Raw genomic sequence first — 27,075 nt, forward strand, 5'->3', positions numbered from 1 at the left:
TTTGAACAATCTGCAACTTTATTCCAGAGCAGAAATAAGTCGTTTCCTAACAATAAATATAAAAAAATAATAAATTAAGGTTCAAAAAAAAAAAAAAACCCAACAGAACAAAATCATTAACACTGACAGAGTAGTAAATGGTGTCTGAGCGGGTCTGGGAATGTCCGACACAGGCGCTGTCTGCCCCGAGCCCCAGCCAGGCCCCCCGCTTCACACACATCCTCTCCACAAGGTACAAAATATATATATATTTTTAAAAAATCTCCACACAACCAAGCATCCTGCGGGGGCCCCAGGGGAGCAAGTGTTCGGCCTGTGGGGGCTGAGGACGGGGCTGGGGGCGGGAGGACCGCGCTGGGTCTTGCCCACTGAGTGTGGCTCCTCCTCGTGTTGGCATGAGGTTCCTGCTCCGCCTCTGGAAGGCGGCGGTCAGTGAGGCGATGGTCACCATGGTGATGGTCACCGTGGCGATGGCCAGTGAGGTGATGGCCCGTGTGTGGGTCCGCAGTCTTGGCGGGGGTGCTGGGAATGCTCCGGAGCCGCTGTGTGCGTGGAGGCCAGGTCAGTCCTTCATCAGCGAAGAGGCAGCCAGCCCAGGATCCCTGAGCATCTCCTCAGCTCAGGCCAAGGTACTGTCAAAGACCTCCCTGCAGCAGAGGCCTCAGGATGGCGTCGACAAAGAAAAACTGGAAATAAATATGGTCCCTGGCGGCCCAGCACGGAAGGAAGCCAGTCTGTTTCTTCAAGTATTCTCAGCAGATGGTTCGCAAGGGCCTTCAGGGCTCAGATGGGGACCCCCACCGTGTTCACCTGGTCCTTGAGGCCCAGCAGGCTGTAGGCGATGCGCTTCTGGTGGCCAGGCAGCCGCACCCCAATCCTCTTGATGTCGCTATGCAGGGCGAGACAGGAGGAGACAGTGAGGGGCCGCTCTGGGAAGGGGGGCAGCCGTGGGAGGGATGGGGGTGGGGAGAGGGGGTCGTGGGGAGCACGTGGGGAGGGGGGCGTGGGGAGAAGGGGGTGGTGTGGGAAGAGGGGGCACATGGGGAGAGGGGGGTGTGGGGAGAGGGGGGCGTGGCACCTGGGTGGGGGCTTTGTAAGGAGCGCCCACGCCCTACAAGCCTGGGACCCCGACAAGTTCAGAAATGACAGAGCACTGAGTGCAAGCTTTTTTTTTTAATCAAATCAGCACAAAATCCGTAGGTGCTGTTTTTGCCCCCATTTTGCAGATTAGAAAACTGAGGCTCAGCAAGGTGAACTGACTTGCCCAGAGGGACATAGCTGAGAGGTGGAAGAGCTGAACAAGCCAGCTGAGAAGGAAGGCCATCCCCTCCACCCTGGGTCTGTCCTAAAAGCCCAGCTAAGGCTCCTCCCCAGGCAACACGGATGCCATCGGTGGATGCCAGGGACCCTCGGGGGGCCCCTGAAGGCTCTCTGCCCCAGGTCTCTTCACAGCCACCGCCTCGTTTCACCCCCACTCCTCCCAACTCTCACAGCAGAGGAAGGCCTCAGGAGAGCCTTACTGAGGGGCCGTGGGTGCTTGTGTGTCCCACTCTGTGGCCCCGTGGACTGCAGTCCTCCAGGCTCCTCTGTCCTGGGCCTCTCCAGGCAAGAACACTGGAGTGGGCTGCCATGCCCTGCTCCAGGGGCTCTTCCTGACCCAGGGATCGAACCTGCATCTCCTGCATCTCCCGCATTGGTAGGCGGGTTCTTTACCACTAGTGCCACCTGGGAAGCCCCCTGAGGGGCCATCAGAGGTTAAAGTTATGCGGGTCTCTAACAGGACGGGCTTTCCCTTTAGGAACCCCGATTTCCTCACCTGTAAAATGAGGCAACTGTGCCTAACTGGAGGGTGGGAGACCCTGGAAACTGGTGGCAGAGGGGAAGGCGGCATCAGCGCTGGCAGAAAGACGTGCCCAGGGACCCAGGGTCCTCTGCTGCCTCCCCCCAAGACCCTCCATCCCCTCGTAAAGCCACTTACACTCCCAGGAACCCTGGAGCAGACCTTTACTGCTCACGCTGGGAGTTTCCCCCTTCACCATCCTCACCCATCAGCCCCAACCCATGAAAACACCCTGGTTTTTATGGGCCCTCTCCTGGGAGGGAGCTAATTACATGGTGCAAGCAACTCCGGAGACACGACTTTCCCACAGGCTCTGGGAGCCCCTGGAGAAGTGCTGAGCTCGGAAGGGCGGAGGTGTGGGAGGGCAGCCCCGGGACTGCAGCAGGAAGGCCCGAAGTCAGACACCTGGGAGAACTTCCTCACCCACCACAGCGGCGCCACTGCTAACCTGCACAGCGGAGGGTGCTGAAAAAGCGGCACTGCTTTCCCCACATAGAGCGGCCGACGCCTGTGGCCTCTGGCAGACCATCCAAGTCTGTTCCTGCCCCAGCCTTAGATGCTGTCTTGGGAGATCCAGGGCAGGCACCCCCTGGATCAACTCCCATCACAGGGGTGGGGACGCACACAACCGAGGCCACCATTTTCCTGAGCCCTGGCAATGCCGGCCCGCTCCCCCCCGGGGGGGTTCAGAGGCCACAACCTGCCCAGTGAGCACCTACTGTGCACTGGCCACAGGCAGCAGGAGACAGGAGGGCGGAGGGAACGCGGCCTGATCGTTCATCCTCTCGACAAACGTCCCATCAGCATCAGGCTGTGCTGAGGGCACGTGGAGACTGGAAGACCCGTCAGCCAGTGCCCCCAGACCCCAGGATGCGGTGGGCCACAGCCCCAGACACTGCAGAGGCCCTTTGTTGGACTGGGTATTTTTCTGGGGTGCAACACCTATGACTTCCATTAGCTCCTCGAAAAACATTCAGAACCACTCACTAGTCTAGCTAGAAACTCAAGTGATTCCAAAATAACATGGCGAATGCTCAAGCTAAGAAGAGATAGCCACTGTGGGACCAGCCACAGGGGCTTCCCAGGTGGCTCAGTGGTAAATAGTCTGCCTCCCAAGCAGGAGGCACAGGTTCAATTCCTGGGTTGGGAAGATCCCCTGGAGAAGGAATTGATAACTGGCTCCAGTATTCATGCCTGGAGAATCCCATGGACAGAAGAGCCTGGTGCGCTACAGTCCAGAGGGTCGCAAAGAGTCGGACACGACTGACTGTGCACGTAGTGGGACCCCAGGGGACTGAGCAGTCTGCCCCTTGGGACGGGTGACGGATATGGACTCAGGGCAGGGGTGAGGCACTGGAGCCGAAATCCACATCCCATCCCAGGAGGGCTGACTTCTGAGAGCAGCGCAGAGCCTCCCGCTGGGACCCACAGCATGTGTAGACACAGCCTCCAGGGTTAAAAAGTACTCTGAGGTCCCCCTTTCCCTTGTCTAATTGGAGATAAAGACGGGGGCAGCATGAGTCACACAGGCCCCGGGCCGGAGCACCAGTGGGGCTGAGAGAAGGTGGGGGAGCGTGCAAGGACTTCCTGCCTTTATCCAGGCCTGCTCAGATCTCAACACACACTCACCCCCATCGGTCCAAGACAGCCCTGCTCCCGCTCATGGGAAAGAACTGGCCGAGGAGCCCCACCGGGCTATTTCAGGAAGCTTCCAGGAGCTGAGTCTCCTGTAAGCACGTCTCCCTGACCTCAGTTCTGCTCACCCGGCAGAGAGGCTCTGCTGTCCTCAGTGGGGCCCCGGGAGGGCAAAGCGGCCACTCCAGGCTCCCAGGTTAGAGGAAGCAGCCGAGGGACCCTGGTATTTGCCCACGGGCTGTGGGTGGAAGGCAAGAGAATGGAGGAAAAGGGGAGCATGACATGGATTAAGCCCCTACTGTGTACCAAGTGGATCATCTGCATTACACCCAAGAAGGGAAACGGAAACCAAGGCTCAAAGATGGAACCTAACCTGACAAAAACCACCTCCTGCTAGGAAGTGGCCAGGGTGGGACTCGAACCCAGCTGAGACTGCAGAGCCCAAGCTCTGGACCCTGCAGGTGGCTGACGATGCAAGATACCCATCTCACAAGGTTACAGCACAGGGAACTGTATTCAGAACCACAATGGAAAAGCATACAAAGGAAGAATGTGTGCGTGGACATCACTGAGTCACTTTGCCGTACAGCAGAGGTTGGCCAGCATCGTGCATCAACGAAACTTCTATGTAACAAAGAAAGAGATCTGTCTCTTTTCTCCACTTTTCCATGCCTCCCTCGGGTCAGCTGTCCCTGCCTGACTCTTATCCGGGCTGTCCCCTGGGACAGGCCAGGGCTAGCTCTGACAGGCCTTGACCAGCAGGTCAGAAGTCCAGCTGAGCAATTTCTAGAGGCCTTGGAGAATGTTCAGACAGAGGCCCTAGCCCCAGAACTGTGACCCAGAACTGCAAGGGGCCTGGGTCAGCCCTTCCCATGTGATTCCCAAAGCCTCTCGGCCCCGAGGCTCGTTTCCTCCACGACCTTGGGCCTGACACAGCTGGGAACTACCACTATTTTTAGAAGCACAAAAGGCCAAGAGGACAGTGTCTTCTCCCTCCCGGGATAGGAAGAGGTGTCTGCGCCAAGGCCGTGTCGGGAAGGGTCCCTGATGCTGGAGCTGGGAGGAGAGGAGAGCTCCCGCAGGGCAGAAGCCGGGGCAGGGCTGGCGGGCTGGCACTACTTGCCACGCTGGACCACAGGGCTGAGAGGCAACCGTACGAGGAGAGGGGCCAGGGGTGGGTGGGCGGCGCAACCCCCTCACGTCAGCCAGGAAAGTGCAAGCCCTCTGCCCAGTCTGCTCAGCATCCTGGAGAAGAACGGTGCGGTGCGCCTCACTGGCTGTGTGACCTCGGGCCACCTGCGTCACCTCTCAGCCTCAGTTTCCCTACTTGTTAAGTGGGGGGGGGGGTAACAATAGCCTCTATTCATGAGTCAAATAGGGAATTCAACCAGGTGATGGCTGTGAAACAAAGTCTTTCTTTTCTCAGCTACAAACTGTGTGACCTGGATGGAGTAAGCCACGTAACCTCTGAGCCTCCACTTCACTAACGACCTCCATGGTTTCTGACCTCTTGAGCCTGACTGCCCCGGGCTGGAGTACCCCTAACGGCCACGGAACCCTGGGCTGTGTTGTTTCTCACCGGCCACACGCCCTGCCCACTATTACAGTCAATAGTGGGGCTATTGACAGGAGCCACCTGCCGAGTTATCACGAAGGCTGAGTCAAAGTACACAAGCACATGGGCTTCCCCTGGTGGTCCAGCGGTTAAGACTTCATGCTTCCAACGCAGAGGGAACAGGCTCAATCCCCGGTCAGGCAACTAAGGTCCCACAGGGTGCGGCCAAAAAACCCAACTTTGATCTGTACAGTGAGGATATGTGCTCTCCGTAATATCTAAGTTATAGCAATAAAGCATTTGAAAAAACAAAACCAAGTGCTCAAGTAGAGCTGGCACATGGTCAGCCTTCAACAGATGCCACTGTTACGATTACAATTATTATTTTCTCACCGGAGCCACCTAAGTGCCCAGGACTGCTGGCTGCTGGCCTGGTTCTGCCCTTCCTGCAAAGCCACTCTCCCGGAGAGAGAAGGAAAGAGAAAGAGACGAGGGGCAGAGCAGGGCAGGTAGAGAGAAGAGTGGGCAGTGGGAGAGCTGGAGGCAGCCTGGGGTCTCGGCGAGGCCAGGAGGGGCAGGGCCGGAGCAGACTCACTCGCTGGTCATCTGCGCCACCTTCTCGAGGGTGCTGTAGCCGGCCACGAGGAAGTGCTCTGTGTACTGCTGCATCCTGATGGACTCCAGCCACTCGGACACCGTGCGGAAGGGCACGCCCTCTGAGCCGCTGGTGCTGGGCAGCCGGATGGACACCCTGCAACAGCAGACACCAGCCTACAGGTGAGCCTCCGGAGCTGCTCCTAAACCCCAGCAAGCCACCCAGCTGCCCCGCCTGGGTTTCCTCATCTGGGCGATGGGCAAGCCAAGTCAGAAAAGGCTCCAAGAGACAGCCCTGGTGGGCAGGGAGCACTCAGCGTCTCTGTCTCCTGCCGCCCCCTGCTTCCACTGAAAGCAGCACCAGTTACCACAAAAGAACCAAATATAAGAGACTCAGGTTTTCAGAGCCACGGTCCCAGCCTGACCATTTGCCAGCACATAAGACACTTAATTGCCCCGTGTCTGTTTCCTCATCTACAAAAGGGGGATAATTACAGGACCATCTCCTAAGCTGTCTAAATGAGTTAAAACATGCTAAGCGCCAGGCCAGCCCTTTTACCACACACACATGCTGACTGCTTCCATTAGTATCGCCTGAGCTACCCTGGTCCAGGCTAAGTAATGCCCACGTGTCACTTCTGAGTCCTTGCCCCCCCGCCCCTCACTGCCTGCCACGCTGAGGTGGCTCAGGAGGATGCCTGGGGGGCCGCCCTGGACCGAAAGTACAAACTCACCGGGGGTCAAAGTCAGCCAGGGTCTTGAGGGAGTCGGGGGCACGGATGAGCTTGTCCAGGATGCTGACGATGTCGGCGAACTTGGGGCGGCGGGTGCGCTCCTGCTGCCAGCACTGCATCATGAGCTGGTAGATGGCGGAGGGGCAGTCCATGGGCGTGGGCAGCCGGAAGCCGTCATTGATGGCCTTCATCACCTGGGGATGGGCAGGGTGGTCAGGGTGCCTTCACAGCCCCCAGACTCCCATACAGTGGTTCGCAGAAGGAAGGGGAGCCCAGAACAGAGGGGATGGGTCTCCTTTCTTGAGCCTGACACACAAACTTCGGTGCTAAGAGGCTGTGTCCAAAGGAGGCAGGGTCCCCTGACTGTGCTTCCTCCTGGGCACCAGGCCAACAGCCATGCCGTGAGCCCTGTAGCCAGCCTCTTTGTGGTCTCCAGGTGCCTACACACTGCCCCCTTTAAGCCTGAGCACTCTTCCCCCTCTGTGTCTTCACCTGGCTGCTGCCTTACTATGCCTCAGTCTCAGCTGAGATGTCACCTCCTCTGGGAAGTCTTCTAGGCCTCCTGGTTGCATGAGGTACCAGGTACTTGTACACACAGACACACAAGCGCACACATATACACACATGCATGCATGCACACACACTTCCCCCACCCCACTACTTCTTTCTTTGATCTCTTGCTAAGTGTAAGCAAGGACTGGGTCTGAGCCTAGCACTCAGCCTGACACACAGTAGGCCCTCAATAGACATTCACTGAACCAATGAAGGGCCGTACCAGATGAAGACCAACCCCCCAAACTCTTCTCTGCCCAACCCCTGGGGTTTGGCAATGAGTAAAGGCTTAAGCCCAGGTCCGGATGGGGCTGGGAGGACGAGGGGGCCTACCTCGTGGTTTGACAGCTCCCAGTAGGGCCGCTCCCCGTAGGTCATCACCTCCCACATGACGATGCCATAGCTCCACACGTCGCTGGCCGAGGTGAACTTGCGGTAGGAAATGGCCTCCGGAGCTGTCCAGCGGATTGGGATCTTGCCACCCTGCAGGGACCAGGCCGGTCACGACTGTCCCTTCAGCACCCCTGGGACGATCCCAGTCAGGGCCGCAGTCCCCGGAGACCCAGGCCCCAGGTGTGAGAGGGCAAAGGCTGCGCCAGCCCGAGGCCCCCCGTCCTGGCGAGAGCCGCCGAGCACTCACACTCGTGGTGTAGGTGGCCTCGGGGTCGTCCTCCAGGACCCGGGACAGGCCGAAGTCGGACACCTTGCAGACTAGGTTGCTGTTGACGAGGATGTTGCGGGCGGCCAGGTCGCGGTGGACGTAACTCATGTTGGCCAAGTACTTCATGCCGGCCGCAACGCCCCGCAGCATGCCCACCAGCTGCAGCACACTGAACTCGCCATCCTTCTCCTACGAGGGCGCAGGGCCTCAGCCGCCAGCCGGCCACGCCCACCAGGACCCCGGCCCTCCAGCAAGGCCACGCCCACCGGGGGGCCCAGCCCCCAGTCAGGCCACGCCCACTGGGGGACCCCCCCCTCCAAAGCCAGGCCACGCCCACCGGGACACCAGCCTCCAGTCAGGCCATGCCCACTGGGACCCCAAGCCTGGCCACGCCCACCTGGGCCCCCAGCCCCCAGCCAGGATCCCAGGGCCCCACCCGGGCCCACAATCTCACCCGCAGGAACTTGTCCAGGGCCCCGTTCTCCATGTATTCGGTGATGATCATCAGGGGTTTGTCTGTGGAGGTGCGCACAGGTGTCAGGGCAGGGGAGCAGCTCTCAGGAGAGGCCCTACAGGGGCCCCCAGGGGGCAACCCCTCCCGTCCCGTACAGGTCCCCCACCCCCACTCCAGAGCCAGGACTCACACTTGGAGACGACGCCCTCCAGGCGGATAATGTTGTGGTGGCTGAACTGGCCCATGATGCTGGCCTCGCTGAGAAAGTCCACTCGCTGCTTCTCCGTGTAGCCGGCTTTCAGCGTCTTGATGGCCACAGGTACCTCCTTCTTCCCCGATGCCTTCAGGGTGCCCTTGTACACCTCCCCGAACTCTCCTGCAGACAGGCGAGGTGGGAGAAGCGCCCACGTCAGCCCGGGCATCGGGCACTCCCAACCCGCCCCAGACCCCTCCGCGGCGCGCATCCTCACCGGCTCCGATCACCTTCTGCCGCGTGACGCAGGACGGATGGATCTCGGTGGTGAACTTGAGCACAGCCTGGTTGGGGTCCTCGTAGGTGTGGGGGTCCACATAGGTCTTCAGGGGCTTCAGTTGTTCTAGGAGGGGAAGGAGAGCCAGGGTCACAGACAGCTTGGGGAGGGGAGGGGCCCCAGAGCAGGGGGAGGAGGAGGTGATGGACCAGGGACCCCCGGGGAGGCCCATCGCCTGGCCACAGACCCGGAGGCGTGAGGACCGCAGGAGGGCAGCAGGGGTCGCAGCTCACCTGACTTGGAGAAGTAAACATCCTCCGAGGACTGGCGTGTCCGCAGGCTCTTCCTCCTGTGAGATCCCATGGGAAACCAGACACATAGGGAGCTCAGTGACCCCTGTCTCAGAGCCTCCTGACCTCGGGCAGAGGGCGTGGGGAAAGCCAGGCAGAGGAAATGAGCAAGCTGGCTCCCTCCTTGGCACCTACACCCTGTAATGGCCCTTAAGTGGCTGTAATGCAGGCTTCCTTCATTACAGCGCCCGGAGCTTCCTGCCCGTGTGTCCCGAGGAAGTACGGACACGCCATTCTGATGACCACTCTGCCCGGAGCCCCCGTGGCCCCCCAGGCCCTGTGCGGAGCCCTTCACAAGTCACTGCATCTTCACACACACACACACACACACCCACCCCGGGAGGCAGGGACTAGATTCCTATCAACCTCATTGTCCCTCAGGAAACAGGTTCTCATCCCCGTGTCCCGCCTAAGTCCTTGGGGAGCTCAGCCATGGGTTCCCACAAACCTGCGGTGGATGAAGAAGCCAATTCCTGCCAGCACCAGGAGCAAGACCACGCCGACAGCCACACCGCCGACCACTGCCATGTTGCCAGACCCTCCCGTGGCTGTCGAGGGGAGACCAGACGTGACAAAGGAGCCCCACACTTCAGACCATGATGATCCCCTGGTTGTACTTAGAGCCCCAGACACTTGCTGGGTGCCTCTATTACTGACGGCCCATGAGGGTATTTATCCCATTTCACAGATGGCCAATGAGAGGCCCTCCCCAGGGAACAGAGCAGGTGTGGGGGACTCTCTCCACAATGTAGGATTTGAACTGGGCCTGTCAATGCCAGAGCCTACATCCTTCTCTTCCCACAACACAGCCCTGAATACACAGCCCTGGTTCCCCCCCACCCTCCATCCTGCCCCCTTCCCAGGCTTGGGGCTGACCCATGCAGGGCCATCCGAGGCCCCGGCTGACCAGCAAGGGGGCACTTCTAAGTTCTCTGACCTACTCCCTCCGCCCAGGATGTCCCGGTGGTGTCGGGACGCTGGGCCAGCCTGCACCCCAGGCCCCGACTCACACAGCGTCTGGAATTCGTGCACCTTGCTGCCGGCACCCTGGCCCTCCTGCGTCAGCGCCTGCACCTGCACCAGGTAGATGGTGTCCGGGGCCAGGTCGTCCAGCGTCACGGAGAAGCCTTCCGTGCGGCGCACGTTGTAGCTGTTGGCGTCGCCCTGTGGGTGTTTAGCAGGTGGAGAGACAGACCGTGAGGACAGGCGAGGGCGGTCAGCTCAGCCTGCCAGAAAGCAACTCCAGCTTAGCGAGGTTAGTCTCTGTGCTAGCAGGCTTGGTGCCCTTCTTACAGAGGATGCAACTGAGGCACAGAGAAGCGAAGTGACTCGCTCCAGGTCACAGCCAGCAAATGCAGGACCCAGGACTCAAGCCCAGGTCTGCCTGATCTCCAGGACAGGGCTCTCCTGCACCCGCACCTCTTCCAGGGATTCCAGAACACTGCGTCTTCTCTCCCACAAACCCCTGCTGGCTGGCCTCGGAGAGGCAACTCTCAGGAAGACCCCAGACCCCATTTGCTTCTCCAGACAACCGCGTGGTGCAGGGAGCGCCCCTGTGCCCAGCCCCGGCCCTGCGTGCGTCACCTTCTTGCGGTAGGTGACTTCATACTTCCACACACGGCTCTGCTGCAGCGGAGGGATGACCCAGGAGACGCTCAGCGAGGTGGTGCTGCGGCTCTCCAGCTTCACCTTGGGGGGCTCTGGGCAGGACAGCGGTGGTGGGAAGGGGTGTGAGAAGCCACCCAGGGGCAGGGGGTCACTGAGGGAGCACCCAGACCCAGTCCCATCCACAGCCTGACCTGGGGTTCTCAACTTCCATCCCCAGAGCACAGAGCCCCAGCCTGGGGCCCCAACACAGGCTGGCACATCAGGGGTGCCCCACGAGTGTTTACGAGTGCATAAATACTAAAAGGAGAACAATAACGTCTCTATGGACCAGGTTACATATAAGGACTTATTAAGTTCTCTTAACAGCCCTTAAATAACCCCCATCTTACAGGTGCTTCCCTGGTGGCTCAGGTGGTGAAGAATCTGCCTGCAGTGCAGGAGACCCAGGTCTAATCCCTAGGTCGGGAAGATCCTCTGGGGAAGGGAATGGCAACCTGCTCCAGCATTCTTGCCTGGAGAATCCCATGAACAGAGGAGCCTGGTGGGCTACAGTCCATGGGGTTGCAGAGAGTAGGACATGGCTGAGCCACTGACACTTTACAGGTGAGGAAACGGGTTCAGAGGTCAAGGACTCGCCCACAGTCACGGAGCTCAGAAGAGACGCCAGGGGCCGCGCCTTTGAGCGCTCTGTGCTGCCTGCCTCGGAACCCAGCGGAGCTCTGGGTCACCATCCTAGGGAAGCCCCCCACCTGGGCGGGTCGCACGGGCATGGCCCCCAGCCCGAGGCGCTCACCAGTCTGGTTGATGCTGACGCTGGCCGTGCGGAAGCTGCGGGTGCTCACCAGGCCCGAGACCCCGTTGCGGGCCTCCACGGTGAAGGTGTAGTTCATGTGGGGCTCTAGGTCACTGACGGTCACACTGGTGCGGGTCAGCCCCAGTGGCGGCTCCGAGTAGCGCACGCTGGCCTCGCAAGGCCCGCACTCGCCCGACTCGGGCCAGCACTGCTCGCAGGAGACACTGTAGGTAACATCCTCGCGGCCCCCGCTGTCCTGGGGGGGCGTCCAGCGCAGCTCCACCTTGGCGCCCATGCCCACAGCAGTGAGGTAGTGCGGGGCGGACGGGGGGCCTGCACAGGGTGGTGTGGGGAGCGGACAGGTAAGCATCAGCCACCACCCCCAGCCCGCCCGCCCTGACCCCTAGGAGACTCACGCGTGCAGGGTAGGGTCAGCGGGTCCTGCGGAGCCCGGAAGTAGCCGTCCTCACACTCGCAGGTGGCGGCGCCCTCAGAGGATGGCAGGGTGTGTGCAGGGCACTCCAGACACGGGCTCTCGGACGCCTCGGGCTTGAAGAACCCCGGCGAGCAGGCTGGGGGTGCGGGGACAGAGTCAGCTCAGCCTGCTCCCAGACCCAGCAACTCTTCCTCTCCCTTGCCCTGGGCCCCCAGGCAAGTCACTGAGCCACTATGGGCCAGTCTGGTCACTGGCGAGAGTGATGACAAAATGCGTAGTAAGCACCCAGTTCAGGCAGGGCACCCAGAAGTGCCTGGCCAGCCTGCTCCAAACCTTTGCAAACGCCCCCAATGGGCTCTTATAAGAAATGCCCCACCCCCACGCCTGGCGTTCAAGGCCCGCATCTCAGCTTCCAGCTCCCCAAGAAGCGGCCTGTCTGCTTTACCTCCTTGAGTCTGTGCAGGACAGCCTGGCAGGTCCCACCTGGACTACGAGCCGCCCAGGCAGTAACTGTCTTCTTCCCCATCTGTGTTTGTTGACTGACGATCACCACCCCCAGCCCAGCCCCCCAGCAGATCAGCCAGGAGCATCAGGGTGTCAGCTTTGCGGGTGCTCCCGCCACCCTGAGGCTGGACCACCTTCCTGTCCTGGGGCTGGCCCCAGGAAACAGGAAAGGCCAGACCCCCAGCATTTTCTCTGGATCTGCTTTCAGGGACCGAATCACTTCCTCCGCTCACAAGGGCCGCCAGGAAGCAGCTCTTCCTTCCCTGGTGGCAGGTACGGTCCCAGCCAGGCAGAGGAGAGTCCCAGAAACCTCATTCCAGAGGCTTCTTCCTCCCATTGCCCTATCCTGCCCCGGCCCCAGGTCCCCTTCCTGGCCCCACAGGCAGGAAACTACCCAGACACTGCGCAGGGCTGTCCCGGGGCTGAGCAGCTGCTGAAGCAGCCAGAATGGGGTGGGGTCCCCCAGTGTCCTCTTCCCCAAGCCTACAATTACTGTCCCCCACCCTCAGCTTATTCAGTGGGAAGACACAGAATAAGACACCTCTAGCTTCAGTGTCATGTTCATCAAACATTGATCCTTGACTCTTATGTCCAGCCCTACACACAGACCCTGTGAAAGTGTGAAAGTGTTAGTCGCTCAGTCGTGTCTGCCTCTCTCTAACCCCATGGACTGTGGCCCACCAGGCTCCTCTATCCATGGGATTCTCCAGGTAAGAATGCTGCAGTGGGTAGCCATTCCCTTCCTCAGGGGACCTTCCAGACCCAGGGGTTACCCAGGATAATGCAGGCTTCCTGTATTACAGGCATATTCTTTACCATCTGAGCTACCAGGGAAGCCTGAGACAAAGCCCCTGACCTCAGGGAGCAGGCGCACAGGACGATGTCCACCAGAAAGGGATGGGCAAAGGCCTACAGGGGTAGAAACAACCTTGGCCAGAGGCTTGTGGAGTCAAATGTGGGGTATTTCAGCCAGGGCTTAGGAGCTGAGTAGGAGTTCAGCAGGGCAGAAGTGTTGGTAGGAGGAGTTAGGGGTGAGAAAGAGCAAGGCTAATGGGAAGTGTGCGTGGCTTGGTGGGCACAAGTCTGGAGAGTAGCAGGGAGTAAGTCTGAGCCATCTCAAGGGACAAGCTTGAGAAAGGCCCTTAATGTCAGATCAAGGAACCGGGACTTTATCCTAGGGGCAGTGAGAGCCAGTGAAGGTTTGATGTAGAGAATAATGGTACGGTCAGATCTATGCTGTTGAAAAAAGGTGGGGACAGTCTCCCTCCTTGTCTAGTTCCCTATGCAAGCAGAGGTGGGGAGTCAGGGGAAGGAATTAAAGGACACCTCCCCGTTAATGACTGCTTGCCGGGGCCCAAGGGGACTCTCCTGGAAGCTGCTCCCTCCTCTCCTGCCTGTCCTGCCACGGCAGAATGTCAACACAGGCCCTGAGAGAGCTTGGGCACACACCACAGGGGAGGGGGCTTGTCCAGGACGGCGTAGCCTGGAGCCCGTCACACGCAGCGACCACTGATCAGGAGCTGCTCTGTGCCGCTTCTGGCCCAGGCACTCGACATTCATGTAGTCGTCACAATAAGTGTTATCAAACCAGGCGCTGTAATGATTCATTCCACTCTGGAGGTGAGGAAACTGCTGCTCAAGAGAGGTAAAACACCTTGGTCAAGGTCAACGAGCTCCTAAGACAGGAAACCAAAACCTAAACCCTGGATACCAACCTCAAACCCCCCTCCTTTCCCCACAAACATGTCAGTTTGGAGCAAAGAGAAATCAAAGTTCTTAAACAAGCCCAAAGAGCGAAGAGCGAGGAGAGGAGGCCCGACCGCTACAACACCAGAAAATCCCAAGACAGATTTCAGAGTAGCTAGGGGAGGGGGGAGGGGGTGACACCTCCTAACACACGGCGCCTCTATGTCCTTGGGGAGAAAACAGTGACATCACACCCAGGCCACATGGGAGGGGGTTGGTCGGGCCCACCAGCGTGACCTCCTACTTCAAGGCCCAAAGGTTTTCCAAGTCTCCAGTTGCATTTAAGGAATCCCTGTGTACTTTGCTTTCTTCCTCATTACTTATCTGTTACAATACAAAAATAGCTCTCTCCTCCCCCAAACCTACAAGTAAAAGCGAGACTTCAGAAAGCTGGGCCCTGTTTATCCTGGGATCTCAACTCCCCCAAATGCCCTGACTTGTCTGCCAGAGGGGCTTACACCCTGGGTGAGTACTGCCTGCAGGTGGTCCAGGCCCCGCAGAATCGGGGTGCTCAGGGGCCCCCAAGAACATAATCATACCCCCCAGCTCAGGCGCTCAGGCTGGGGAGGGACCCCAAGCCCCCACAAGGCCTTCAGCACCTGTAAACCCCACAGGGCCCCTTGCTCCCCAGGGGCTGCTCCCCAGCCCCCCAGCCCCAGGCCAGAGGAGGAAGCAGGAGCAGAGGCGGGCTCCGGTCTGTGGTCTCTGAGCCGGGGGTGGCCCGCCTGCTGCTGGCAGGAAAGAGGGAATTTGGAGAGATTTCCGCTGGGCATGTGCCAAAGAATAGCGGAGAGGCAGCTCCAGCAGGGCATGTGCTAGCCTGACGGGAATGAGCTGCCCCCTCCTGTAGCCGCAGAGCTCCACGGGGCCTTCCCTGGGCCCCACCAGAGTGTGCCCTTGCTCAGGGGCCCCAGAGTCCACGTGTCTGCCACTGGTAGGCCCCCAGGTCTTCCTGATCTTGCAGGGTTGCATTTCCTGGCATTCTGGGCAGACGAGTGGGGACAGGGGTCACACACTGGGTGGTCACACATTCCCAAACATAACTCACACTCACAAAATACCCACTGTCCCTTCACCCATCAGCAAACTCCTATGCATCCTTCAATACCCAGCTTGAGCTCCTCTACACAGCCCTCCTGGACTCTCCAATCTCTGGCCCCCTTCTGACCATCAGGGCAACTCTTACTCAATCTTATGTTTACCAAACAGCAACTGAGCACTTCCTACGTGTCTGGCACAATGCTGGCTGCTGGGAGACCATGGCAAGAAAAACAAACACCGCTTCTGCTCCAGGGAAATTTACACCCCTGGCTTTCAGACTCCTTCTGGAATGATTTTGGACCTTCTATGAGACAGGCAGCTGGTGGGGCGCAGAAGTGGAATCCGCTTTCCCTGTGTCCCCTGGCCCAGCAGAGGGCCTGGCACACAGCAGGTGCTCAGCTAACGTCTGCTGACTGGACAGATGAATGAAAATGTGAGTAAAGACAGAACCTACATGCTCATTACAAATGGGCTCTAGGGCCACAGAAACGAGCATCTCAGTGCCCAGGAGAGTGTTGGGGGATGGTGCCCAGGACGCCACCTGCCCAGCTCCAGATCCCAGCTCCGGCACACCCGTGGGGAACTTCCCTGGCCCCAGTCCCTGGCAGGCCCAGGCCTCTCTGAGCAGGGGAACGGGGGCAGGGTGGCGGCACCCAGGGGTGTACCCTGGTTTTTCCAGTTCCCGATGCCTGCCCCTCAGGTGGCAGCGTGGGATGACTCAGGGACATACGCCCTCTGGCGTGACGCAAATCCAGCGGCAGAGCCCCTCCTCCAGGCCCAGCCCCCTCGCCCGGCCATCGGTGGCACAGGCACAGGGTCAAGAAGGGGCGGTGGCAATCCACCTGTGGTCAGTCACCTACCCCAGCCCAGGCCAGCTGGCCACCACGTGCGCCACCCCGGCCCAAAGGCACAAAGCCTGAACTTTGCCCCACACCTGACGGGCAGCAGTCAGCGACCCCGTAAGTTCCTGACCCTGCAAACGCGGGTCCCCAGCGGCCCTGTTCCCACACACCCCGGGGAACATTCTGTGGGCACATTCCTCCACCAGCTGCGATAAGCCAGACTCCGCCTCCCCGGCACCAGCCTTTCATCTGCTGTTTGCTTTCCCTGACTCCTTCCTTCCGTTCCGGGACCCGCTGCTCACCTCAGTGAGGGAGGAAGGGAGGGCCCCCCACGGAGGTTTTGCGCTCAGTGTGAGCTGAGGGCTGGGCGGGGGGTGGGGGCTGCCACGGCTCCAACCCCCATTCAGGCCAATAGAAACCACTGAAATAAGGCCAGGGGCACTCCCCTGGGAGGGGACAAAACCCCAAGTCACAGATCACAGACCACCACCCGCTCAGCCTAGGGATCAGCCCCTGCGTGCTCAGGGACATCCTACCTAAGGACCCCCTCAGCCAGAGCCACTGCCTGCCTAGGGGGTGCCTCCTCTTCAGCTCTGGACCCTGGGCCAGGTCTCAGCCAGTCAGGTGCCACCCATGCAGAGGTCATCCCATCTGCAGATTGCCAGAGCAACCCAGGTTCTCAGGAGGAACCACAGCAGAAAGTCACAAGAGGTAGGCTTTGAGTGCTAAGGCTCCAACCCACCCATTTTACAGGCGGGGACAGTGAAGCCCAGAGGGGATTCACCAAGGTCACAGGGCTTGCAGGTAGAAAGCTACATGCCAAGGGCACTTGAAGACAGTGCACTGCCCTCCCCATGCCAGGCCCCAGCTCCCTCACTCACTTCCTCTCCCTGGGCCTCAGTCTCCCCAACTGTAAAACAAGGGGAGTGCTCGGGCTCTCTGGGTTGTTTGTGAAGGCAGAGGAAACTTTGCTTGGGAAATGCTCAGCATGGGATGAGGTGTCCACGAACTGGGGGACAAAGAGACTGGAGTGGGGAGGGGCTGGGCCCCTCAAGGGAGCAAGGGCTCCCAAAGAGGGACCTCCTGATCCCCAAGCCCCCACCCCCAGCTGCTGGACCGAGCCTCTGGCCCAAGCTGCTGGCCACCTGCTCACCTGGCCCGCAGTCCCCGGGCCGAGGCGCCAGCTGCCGTGCCAGGACAGGAAGCCGAGACAAACAGGGAGACAGAGCCACCCCGGGGGACATGGCGGTCAGCCTGAGCGGCTCCAGCGTCCCCGAGGTAGGGCTGGGGGCGGGGGCGCCGGAGGGAAATGGGCTCATTCCTGACATAGCTCAGCAGAGCGCGGCTGCCCGTGCCCACCTGTCCACACAGCACCTGGGAGGTGGCTCCCTTCCGCTGTCCATTTAACTCTTTCCTGAGCCTCCTGGGGAGGGAACCCTGGGGAGGAACTGGCAATCACCTGGACCGGATGGCCTCGGCCTGCCCAGCCCCGCTCTGGACTTGGCTTGTCACCAGTAAAGCCCCAGCGGGAGCCTCTCGGTCCATGGCTCTGCGGAGGGCAGGCGGGGAACAGACCCTGCAGCTCCCTGTTTCCTCTGTAACATGCTCAGGAAGAGCCCCCACACCAGCCCCCTTACCACCTGTGCCAGGACCTGCCACCCTGCTGCCCGGGGCGTCCATCCGGGCCAGGCGCTGACTCAGGGATTCCAGAGGAACTGGTCACTTCCCGCCCCGCCTCCTGAGCCATCCTCTGGCCTGGATGTGGCTGCGTCGGCTAGATCCAGTCCTGGGGCGACTGGTCTCAACTGTGTGATGCCAGGCAGGTTTTTTCACCTCTCTGAGCCTCAGTTCCCTGTCTGTGAAATGGGACGGGCAGCAGTCCCTGCCTCTCAGAGCAGCGGCACAGACCTGCAGGAGCAGGTAGATGGAGCGCTTGCCCGGGGCAGCTCCAAGCTCTGCAGCTGGGTCTCCCCCACCATCAAGGTCCTGGGCTGCTGGGGAAGGTCTGCAGGGGCAGAGTCGCCAGGCTGGGGGTTCCCAACCACAGAGAGGGCCCCCAAGCCACACAGAAGGGAATTTAGGGAGAGGGACTCCAAAGGGGAAAATCAGGGCAACAGGTGGCTGGTGGTGCAGAGGGTCCCCCGACCAAAGTCAAAGATTCCAGTCCTGGAAACCAGGCCTCCCTCCTGGGGTGACTCAACTTGTCACAAACAAAGCCTGAGAGGCCCTGAACCCCCGCTCCCGGAGAGGGAAGCCCGACCCCTCTTCCTGCAGAGAGACACCCCCCACTTCAACTGTCCACTTATCGCGGACTGGCCTGAATCACCAGCCTGTGGAAAGTTTTCAGCTGCCCCCCACCCCCCGCCTGCATTCCTGTGTGAGCATGTCATGGGGAGGAGTCTGCTCACCCAGGGAGGCCTCCCCCCCACCCCCGCCCCTGGCGGTCACTGTCTGAAACCCGGGGGCGTGCACCTGAGGTCACCGCAGGCAAGGCCAGCTAAGGAGCAGAGGACAGCTGGGAGGACAAAGGGCAGTGGAAGGGCCGGAGCAGAGACTACGCCACAGGCAGAGAGGCTCTGAGCAGACTTCTCATTTGAGGCTGTAGACTGTATTAAGTAAGGTTCTGAGGATTGGCTCTAAGAGGCAAGTGCAGCCCGTGAGAAAGGACTTCAGGGCCCTCCAACACCTGAAACCCAGAAAGATCCATGGTTACTAGGTAAGAATACAGTCTGCTAGAACAGTTGAACTTCTCATCTTTCAATCAGGAAGCCTGAGGCCAGAGGTGAGACATTCACCAAAGGTCACTGGTCGGTATGTGTAAGTGCAGGCCCCGAACCCCCGATTTCTCAAGACCCCGCTTATCTCAGCAAAGAAGCTCCCAGAGCCAGCCAAAGGTTGGCCCACATTCCACAAATGCCCTGCCCCGCAGCCATTTCCAGAAAAAGTCACCACTGAAAGAAATCCACGTTGCTTTAGCGCGTTCCGCTATCACAGGCCTGGCTGTGCCAAGCCATGGCCTCTCGATGAGAGCTCAGGCCCTGTGCCCAGACAGTCTGATGATGCCGGCCCTGTCGTCATCAGCAGAAGCCCCAGTGGGCTGATCTGGGTCCATGGCCCGGGGTGGGGCAGGCAGCGAAGGCAGACCTGAGCACCCCTCCCAAGCAGGCCTTTTTCAGAAAGCCCCAGGTGATTCTCATGTGCGGCCAGGGAATGCAAATCCTGGGTCCACTTCGTTCACCTCCAAGAACCAAAGAGGGGCCTGAGCCCCAGAGAGGTTCAGTGACTTGCCCAGTGTCACACGGTGAGTCAACAGAGAAGGAACCAGCTCCTGAGCCTGAAAGCACTGTACCCACCATGATATTTCATAACAGATACTCAAGATAAACTTCTGGGAAGAACCAAAAACAACAATCACACTTAAAAACACTTCTGTGTCAGACACTGACCTAAGCATTTTATGAGTACTAAGTCATTTGACTGTCATAACAACCCTACAAGATGGGCAGTATGTTCACCTCCATTGTACAGATGAGGAAAGCCGGACACAGAGAGGTTAAAGAACTGGCTGAGTCACACACCTAAATGCAGCACAGAGATGCGAACTCATGCACTCCTGTCTGGGGCCTTCCCTGCTGGTCAAACAGTAAAGAATCTGCCTGCAATGCGAGAGACCTGCATTTGATCCCTGGGTTGGGAAGATCCCCTAGAGAAGGAAAGAAAGGAAAACCCACTCCAGTATTCTGGCCTAGAGAATCCCATGGACCCAGGAGCCTGGCGGGCTACAGTCCATGAGGCTGCAGAGTCAAGACACAACAGAACGAGTAATACTCTCACTTCCACTCCTGCCCGAGAGTCTTCACTCACATTCTGCACACTGTCCGTTTCTCAATGGATTCATTCTCGTGAACGAGTGAATACAGCCTAGGAAGCCTCTGAGATTTCCACTAACAGAACCACCCCATGTCAGAGCAAGGACAACCTTACCAAGGTCCCCGGCTCCAAGAGCAGAGACTGGAGCCTGGGAACGCAGCCTCCGCCATGCGCCCTCACTTACCCTGGCAGGCGTCCTCCACCTTCTCATAGCCCGCCTGGCACAGGCACTGGCCAATGGGCACCAGCCACTCGCCGTCCACGGCGCAGTGCATGCGAGGCTCCTCGCCCCCGGGGGGGACTGCGGCGTGCTCCACACAGGTGCCCGCGACAGTGGCCAGGGCGGGCGCGTCGGAGCCAGCGATGGTCTCGGGGAAGCGGGCCAGGCCCTTGAGCAGCTCGGGGCACTTCTTGTAGTAGACGCGCACGGACAGCAGCGCCACGCAGGCGCCCACGTCCTGGAAGGCCAGGTAGAAGCCCTTACGGGTGAGCGGCCCCACGGACCGCTCCTCCACATTCAGCTTCACGTTGCGCGCCTCGAAGTCACTGCTGCCTGTGATCTCGTCGGGCGCAATGGTGTCGATCTTGGTGAACTGGCGCTTCTGGAAGTTGGTGCCGTAGTCCACGTCTGACTCGGCATAGTAGAGGTTGAAGGTCTCCTTGCAGGAGCTGGCGCCTCCAGGGAAGCTGTTGCAGTCCCGCACGGTGAACTTGAGCTCGATGAAGATGCGCTCGGCCTCCCCGCGGTAGACCCAGTTGGTTCGGAGCCAGTTGTCCTGGTCACCGGCCACCACATTGCACACGGAGTACATGTAGATGGGCATGTCGTTCATGATGTTCTGCAGGAGGTCCCACTGTGCGGGGCCGAAAGGGGAGTGTGGGCAGGGAGGCAGGCGCCCAGAGGCATCAGCCAGGAGGTGGACCGGGCGCCAGGCTCTCCGCTTCCTGCCAGCCTCACTCTCGGGTCCAGGAAGGGGCTCCAAGTCTCCCTCACACGTTACCAGTGGCTGAACTGGATCTGACCCCTTGGTGTGCCCCCTGACACCGGTGCCGGGGTGCTAAAACCCCTATATTAGACAGTGAGCTGAGGGCGGAGGCTGGGGATCCGATGTGACCTGAGGCAGACGGCTTTAGCTCTCTGAGCCTCAAAGTCCCCATCCTGCCATGGGGGCCAGAGCCACTTCACAAACTTGCTGTGAAGATAAATGACAGAACGTCTACCAAAACTGAGCACGCTGCCTGGCATGGGCAACAGGCACACAAGGCAACTGGTATCACCACCACCACCATCATTCACTGTGTAGGCGTATGTGAGTGGGAGGGAGGGGTCGGGTCAGGAACAGCAGGTGATTCCGCACCACTGCTCAGATCACTGCTCAGCCTCCTCCAGGAAGGCTTCCCAGGTTGGGCCAAGGCTGGGGCAAGTGCTTCCCTCAGACCCCCATGGCCTCCATTATCTTAGCACCTACTTGGTGACAACTACATCTTGCTGCCACAGCACAGTCTGAGCTCCTTAGGGCATTTCTGTATCCCCAGGGCCTACCTCAAATATAGTAAGTACTTGGGAAAGTATTTGTTGATTGAATGAACATATGTATGAAAAAAGCAGAAGGGGCCAAGGAGAAAGGCCTGGGCTGCACTGTGCGACCTTGGCCTCAGATGCCCTTGGGCCTCAGTTTCCTACTCTGTGTCATGACTTGGTTGGATGACATTCCAGGATCCTGGAAATCTGCTGACATTAAACTCCAGGCCTAAGGAGTTAGGGTGACCAGGGCCCAGCGCCCAGCTCACTCACAGATCTGGCCAGCAATGGAAATGGTCTCGAGTACCCCTTGGAGACAGCTCAGGCCCCAGAACAAATTCAATAAGGGGGAAACTGAGGCCCAGAGCATCAGTATCCTCCCCAAGGCCACACAGCAGTCACACGCAAAGCTGGGGAGAGGACCCTGGGGTCTTGCCCACCAGTCCAGGCCATAGCAGGGCAGGGAAGGGGAGGGCAGGGGAGACTAACCACAGGAGATGAACTTGGTGGAAAAGCAAAACAAACTCAGCCTCAAGCAGGAAAGGGGAGCAACAGCTGGAGAAGCAGGGAGAGAGGCCTGCCTGGAAGGAACCTTATCTGGCTTCCGGGGCTGTAGGGACCTGGGAACACTGTTCCCTGTCTCTAGCTCATCCCTCATCTTCTGGGCTGGGACCTCAAAGACAGGGGGAGCCTCAAACTCCTTCCCTGCCTGCCGAGGGGAATAGAGGGAGCCAGAGGGGGTCCCTCTGACGATCCTGGGGCCCTGTTCTGCTGCGGCCTCCGGCTGTCTCCCCAGCTCTCCCCACCTCTCCGGGCCCTTCCCTGCCCTCTTGTCCCAGCCTGCCTAATTGGTGAGGAGCCTGGATTTAAACCCTGGCTGAGCCACTGGCTCTGGGCCAGGCCCCATCCCCCCCGGGTCTCGGTTCCCCTGTCCCCAGGCCCCCACCCGCCCCAGACTGCTCACCCCTTTGCCGTAGGGCTGTGTGAGCCAGCCGAGCTCCCCTTTAGCTGCAGCGAAATCCAGCAGGACGACTGGAAGAGAGAAAAGAGGGGACGCTGGGTCAGCTGGACAGCGTCTTCAGAGACCAGCCCACGGTGGGAAAGGCAGGAGCTCCCCAGGGATCCCAAGTGGCCCTAAAGGCTTCCCCAGCCCCCAGAGAGAGACCCCGCCACTCAGGGTCAGCACAGCCAAGAAGACCCGTCTCTCCGGAATAGGGAGGCAGGGCCCTGGGGAGGACGGGGGCCTTGTCACTGTGGCAGCGCAGGACGGGTGAGGGCCAGGCCTCTCCCTCCAGCCACGCCGCCCGCTTGCAGCCCCAGCTGGGCGAAGAGGGCAGAGCTCGGCCCAGCAGGGCACAGCGGCTAGGCCTGAGGGACACCACGCCCCCCTGCCTTCTTCCTGAAAAGGCCCCTCAGCAGCGGTTCACACGCACGCAGGTCTTGGGGACACCCTTATCTGCTCCAGCCACATCCCCCCACCCCACACACAGCACAAAGTACCCTCAACCCCACAAAGGCCACACAGATGCACCACACGTGTGTACATAACGTGTCTCCTGGCCCTCCAAGAGAGAGCTGTTAACATGTGGGAATGACTCCAGGAAGGGGAGTGGGGTCGTTGGGGGGGAGGTGGGGGCAGTGTCTGGAAACTGATCTTCCCACTACGAAAGCCACAGAGCAGGCACGACAAAGCCCTGAGCCCACAGGGCCTCCGGGAGGGACCCGCAGATACACACAGCCGGCGCGGCCCGGCCCTGGAGACCCGTTCCTGCTGCCTCCGTCCCTGACACCCTGGCCACTGACCTGCCAGAGGCGTCTGGGGACTGAGATGGAAACCCTTAAAGGGAACATCTAGGCCCAGAGTAAACAGCTGCCTGGACCTCACTGTCCCCAGAGAGGCATCAGAATTCGCGGGAAGGACACGTTGCCAGGGGCTTCCCGAGATCCAGCCGTGCCCTCAAGCACCTCTCACTGCCCACCCCTGGCTTTGCCAGCCTCATCGACTGCAGTCAAGACCCCTGGTGCAGCCTCCTGCTCCATTTCCAAGTAACGTCCAGGTAGCTCCCGATAGAAGAAACACTCCCCGGAGGGCCCGGGGCCTGGAGAACAAGCATGACCCTCTGTAAGGTCCCCAGATTCAGAGGAAAAGCCCTGAGGGGGGGGGGGACCTAGTGCTGACTTCTTCTGGACTCTGAAACATGAGGAACATGGCCCCAAGAAGCAGCATTCCTCAAGGCCTGGACCTGAAAGAATGCCTCTCAGGGTGGAATCCCAGGCAGGTGGAGATGGAGCTGATTTAGACAGATGCGGGGGATGGGGAGGGGAGCCTAGGCAGACTCTGAGAAACCCTTTGCTGAGGGCAGACCACCCCGCTCCCCCCGGGCCTGGGAGCAGAGTGCTACCAGCTGACCGCTGCTGACCCAGCCAGGTTCTCTAGGAAAGGCCCACAGCCCGGCTGGGGAGAGGAAAGCCAACGTGGCACGAGCCCAAGGCTGAGGGGACAGAGGAGGGGGGCTGGGAGGTGGGCAGGGGCAAGGATCTGCTCGGACATGCCCAAGGCTGAGGCTTGGGAAATTCACTAACCCCACTAGCAAATGGAATGTTCTGGCTCCACAGGAAGGAATCTAGGGGTTCCTGGCTCCAGCCCAGGGAAGTAGGAGGACAAAGGTGAGAGGTCCTCCAGATCCGGACGCCCCCCTTCCCTAGAGGGGTGGGAAGCTGCAGGCTACACTGCTGGGGGAGGGGCTCATGGCTCCAGGGTGCCGAAGGGTTAACCTGGCACGGAGGGACCCCCACGGCCCCTGCCGGAGCTTACTCCCCTTCCAGCCTGAGAAGTATCACAGGGCTCACTGGAGAAGAAAAGAAGCCTTCACACAGGAAGGAGCCCCCTCCCTCCCGGGGGAAATTCCCTAGAGCCGATCACCAGGAACAGGCGCCTGGCCTGGTCTCTCCACCCTGACGGGCGCGGCTTCTCCCTGAGCTGCTTCCAGGGACCTAGCTGGTACCGGCGGGGGCCGGGAGCCCCTCCACGGGACCTGATGGCTTCACCGAGGCCTGGGCTAAGCTGGACTCATCCAGGGGCCCCTGTCCCTCACCCCACCCCCAGGAAAACCTTCTTCTTGGTCTGAAGTCCCATCGCAAATATCAACCTCGTGGGTCCACCTCATTGAGAGCTCTTTACTCAAAGGCATCATCCCCCTGCTCTCCCCATCCCTCCGAACGAGACAGGCTGGTTCCTAAAGCAGGGAGGCGGGGAGACTGGGGCTGGGGGACAGGACAGAGAGAGGAACGAAGAAAAGAGGGGACAGGGGACAGAGGGCACACTGGGCTCTGAGAGAACCAAGAGGCCAAGGACTCCCAGGCCTCAGGAGCGCTCTCCAGCCCACCTCCCAGCTCAGGCCAGCAAGCCCTGCAGATCTTCTCACATCTCAGGAAAACCCAGCCCAGCACCTGGGTGCAGGGGCCCCGGGCTCTGGAGCCCAAGAAGCCGGATGTTCAGAGCTAACCCTCTGGAGAAAAAGGGATCAGGCCGCCCTCAGGTTCCCCGCTTGTAAAAGGACAGATTCAGGGGCTGCTGAGAGTTTAACAGGCTCCATGGGGCCTCCTAAGGCAGCCTGGTCCTGCACTCACGGGGAAGGATGAGGGAGAGGAAAGCAGCCTGGTGAAGGTGGAAGGGGCTTGGGTCTGCACCCCCGACCCACCTCCAGGCCAAGGCACCACATCCATGGCATCCCAGCTGGGGCATCTGTCCCCCACACTCCACCACAGGCACAGCTCCCTGGGGAGGCCCTCACAGGGACTCTGGGAGCCTGACCAGAAACCTTCCCTGGACCTTGTCCTCCCCCGCTGCCACGCACGTCGGGGTGTGGTGGGCACTAGTCATCTGGCTGGGGGGGGCGGGGGGGCTCGACAACGGCCCAAGGGCAAGGCTACAGCACAATCACCCATGACACCAGTCCTGCCTGGTCCCCCTACCCCACCTCCCAGGGCCTTCAGGACAGGCCTGCAGTGAATGCGGCTGTCTCCCTCCTTCCTTCCAACCACAACCCCCCAGAAGGAGGAGGACAAAAAGCAGGGGTGGGGGGATATTGAGGGTCACAGAAGAGCCCACCCACTCAGCCTGCAAGTTGGGACCAGGAACCCCGATTGATTAGGGGCGCCCCCACCCTCACCCTCAAAGAGTTCCGCCTCGGGCCTCTTTTACTCCCAACTTGGAACAGCAAAACTTCCAACCCCAGGTGGGGAGGCGGAAAAGGAAGCAAGGCTCAAGGAAACTTCTCACGGGGCCCGGGTTTCCTCTGCACTTCCCTCTGGTGGAGCCTGCGGAAACCTCCTCTGCCCCCGCGGGCGGGCAGACCTTCTCAGTCGGAAACTGAAGCCGGTCTTGGCTGGGTGGACGGGTGGACAGGAAGCGCCTCGGCCAAGGGCACGAGCCCCCGTCCGCTCCGCGACCCCAGCCGAGGCGGCAACGCCCCCACCCACCAGCGGCCCGGCCCTGGGCGAAGTCCGCGCGGCCCCTCACCCAGCGCAGCGGCGGGGGCGGGTGAGTCAGTCCCCCACCCCCCGGCTGCCCGACTCCGCGGTGGCCCTGGGGTGCCCGCTCCACACCTTGGGAGGCCGCGCCCCCACCTGCTGCATTTCCTGGCTCTGAATCACCCCTCGCTCAGAACGCTTCACTTTGGGACTTCCTGTCCGCACTCGCGGCCCGGGGACCTGCCCCCCGAGTCCCGGAGTGCGGGGCGGGAAGGAGGGAGGGCTGTGAGTGGGCAAACTGGCCCGAAACTCCCCGCGAGCTCTCCTGCCCGACTGGAGGCATCGCGGGGCGTGGAGAAAACTTCAGGGGGCTGGGGCTTCTGCAAGGGTGTCCCCGCCGGCCGAAGAGCCCCTCCCCAAAGTGAGTGGCCTCCACAGAAACGCCTTCTCCACAAAATCCGGGCAAGCGGTTTCGCGAACTCAGGTCAACACGAAGCTGAGCCCGCCGGAAAGACCCCGGGACAACTCCTGATCCAAGAGACCCCGCGCCCCCGCCGGGACGCGTTCCTGAAGCCTCGTGGCCGGCGCCGAGTCCCCTTCTCTGCGGCCTCTGAGCCCCGCGCGCCAGGGCCCCAGCCTCTTAGTCCTAGGAGCGCCTACAGCCCGAGTGGGCTGGGGCGGGGGTCCCAGACTCGCCCGGCTCGCAGCTTGCGAGCCCTCCGGACCTCAGCACGCAGGGACAGGAGTTTCCGAAGTGGCGCGCGGGGCTCGGGGCGGAGCAGGGGCCGGGGTCGGGCCGCGCGCGCTTACCTTCCTTGCCCTGCGCCGCGGAGGCCGCGGCCAGCGCGCAGCCCCACAACAGCGCGAGGCAGGCGGGCGGCGCCCGACGCCCCATGCCGCGCTCCTCGCTCTCCGCCCGGCTCCGCGCCCCGCTCCGCACGCCCGCCCGCCGGCCCCGGTCCGCCTCCCGCCCGCAGCTTCCTCCAGCCAGCCGGAGAGCTTAATGCGGGCGGAGAGCGGACCGGCCCCTGTCCATTCATGCCCGGGTGACGTCACGGGCCACGCCCCCGGTGTCTCCGAAGGGGCCGGGCTGGCGCCCCGCGAGGGCGGGGAGGCTCTCTGGGCCCTCGGGACTCGCTGGCGCCCCCAGGTCCTCGCAGGTTTGAGCGCCTCTAAGAGCCGGTGCAACCGAGGCTAGCCTTAAGGGATCCTGCGCTGAGCCCCGCTCTTACCCTCTGCCACCGGGGCCGAACTCAACATTGGCCCGCAGGTCTGAGCTGAAATGGCCTAAAGGCTCAAGAAGCAGCTTGACGTCCCGCTTCCTAGTATTTCTGAACTGTGCACCCAACCTTCGGCAGTCAGAGAGAGCTTCTCTGCTCAGGCGCCTCTAAGAAT

The 27,075-nt window shown here is 60.7% G+C and overlaps 1 protein-coding gene across 1 annotated transcript; it reads right to left on the minus strand.

Annotated features, from left to right (window-relative positions):
* EPHA2 (EPH receptor A2) lies at positions 1-26,688 on the minus strand. Its single transcript, XM_043445146.1, has 17 exons — positions 26,491-26,688; positions 22,172-22,239; positions 19,870-20,539; positions 11,663-11,818; positions 11,247-11,579; positions 10,430-10,545; positions 9,856-10,009; positions 9,294-9,393; positions 8,789-8,844; positions 8,496-8,621; positions 8,216-8,401; positions 8,026-8,087; positions 7,551-7,760; positions 7,244-7,393; positions 6,359-6,552; positions 5,626-5,781; positions 1-889 (listed from the first exon to the last, which is right to left on the minus strand). The coding sequence occupies exons 1-17, from the start codon at positions 26,573-26,575 to the stop codon at positions 784-786; spliced, it is 2,928 nt and encodes a 975-aa protein (XP_043301081.1). The 5' UTR covers positions 26,576-26,688; the 3' UTR covers positions 1-783.
* Between the last annotated feature and the right edge of the window lie 387 nt (positions 26,689-27,075).

The sequence above is a fragment of the Cervus canadensis genome, chromosome 24 (genome assembly GCF_019320065.1).
Source record: "Cervus canadensis isolate Bull #8, Minnesota chromosome 24, ASM1932006v1, whole genome shotgun sequence".
Taxonomy (NCBI): Eukaryota; Metazoa; Chordata; class Mammalia; order Artiodactyla; family Cervidae; genus Cervus; species Cervus canadensis.

Coding starts and splice junctions, on each gene's coding strand:
- EPHA2 (XM_043445146.1), bottom strand. CDS start 26,575: ATGGGGCGTCGGGCGCCGCCCGCCTGCCTCGCGCTGTTGTGGGGCTGC. Junction 22,240..26,490: donor CGCGGCGCAGGGCAAGGAAG/GTAAGCGCGCGC, acceptor TCTCTCTTCCAG/TCGTCCTGCTGGATTTCGCT. Junction 11,580..11,662: donor GCTGACCCTACCCTGCACGC/GTGAGTCTCCTA, acceptor CACCCTGTGCAG/GCCCCCCGTCCGCCCCGCAC.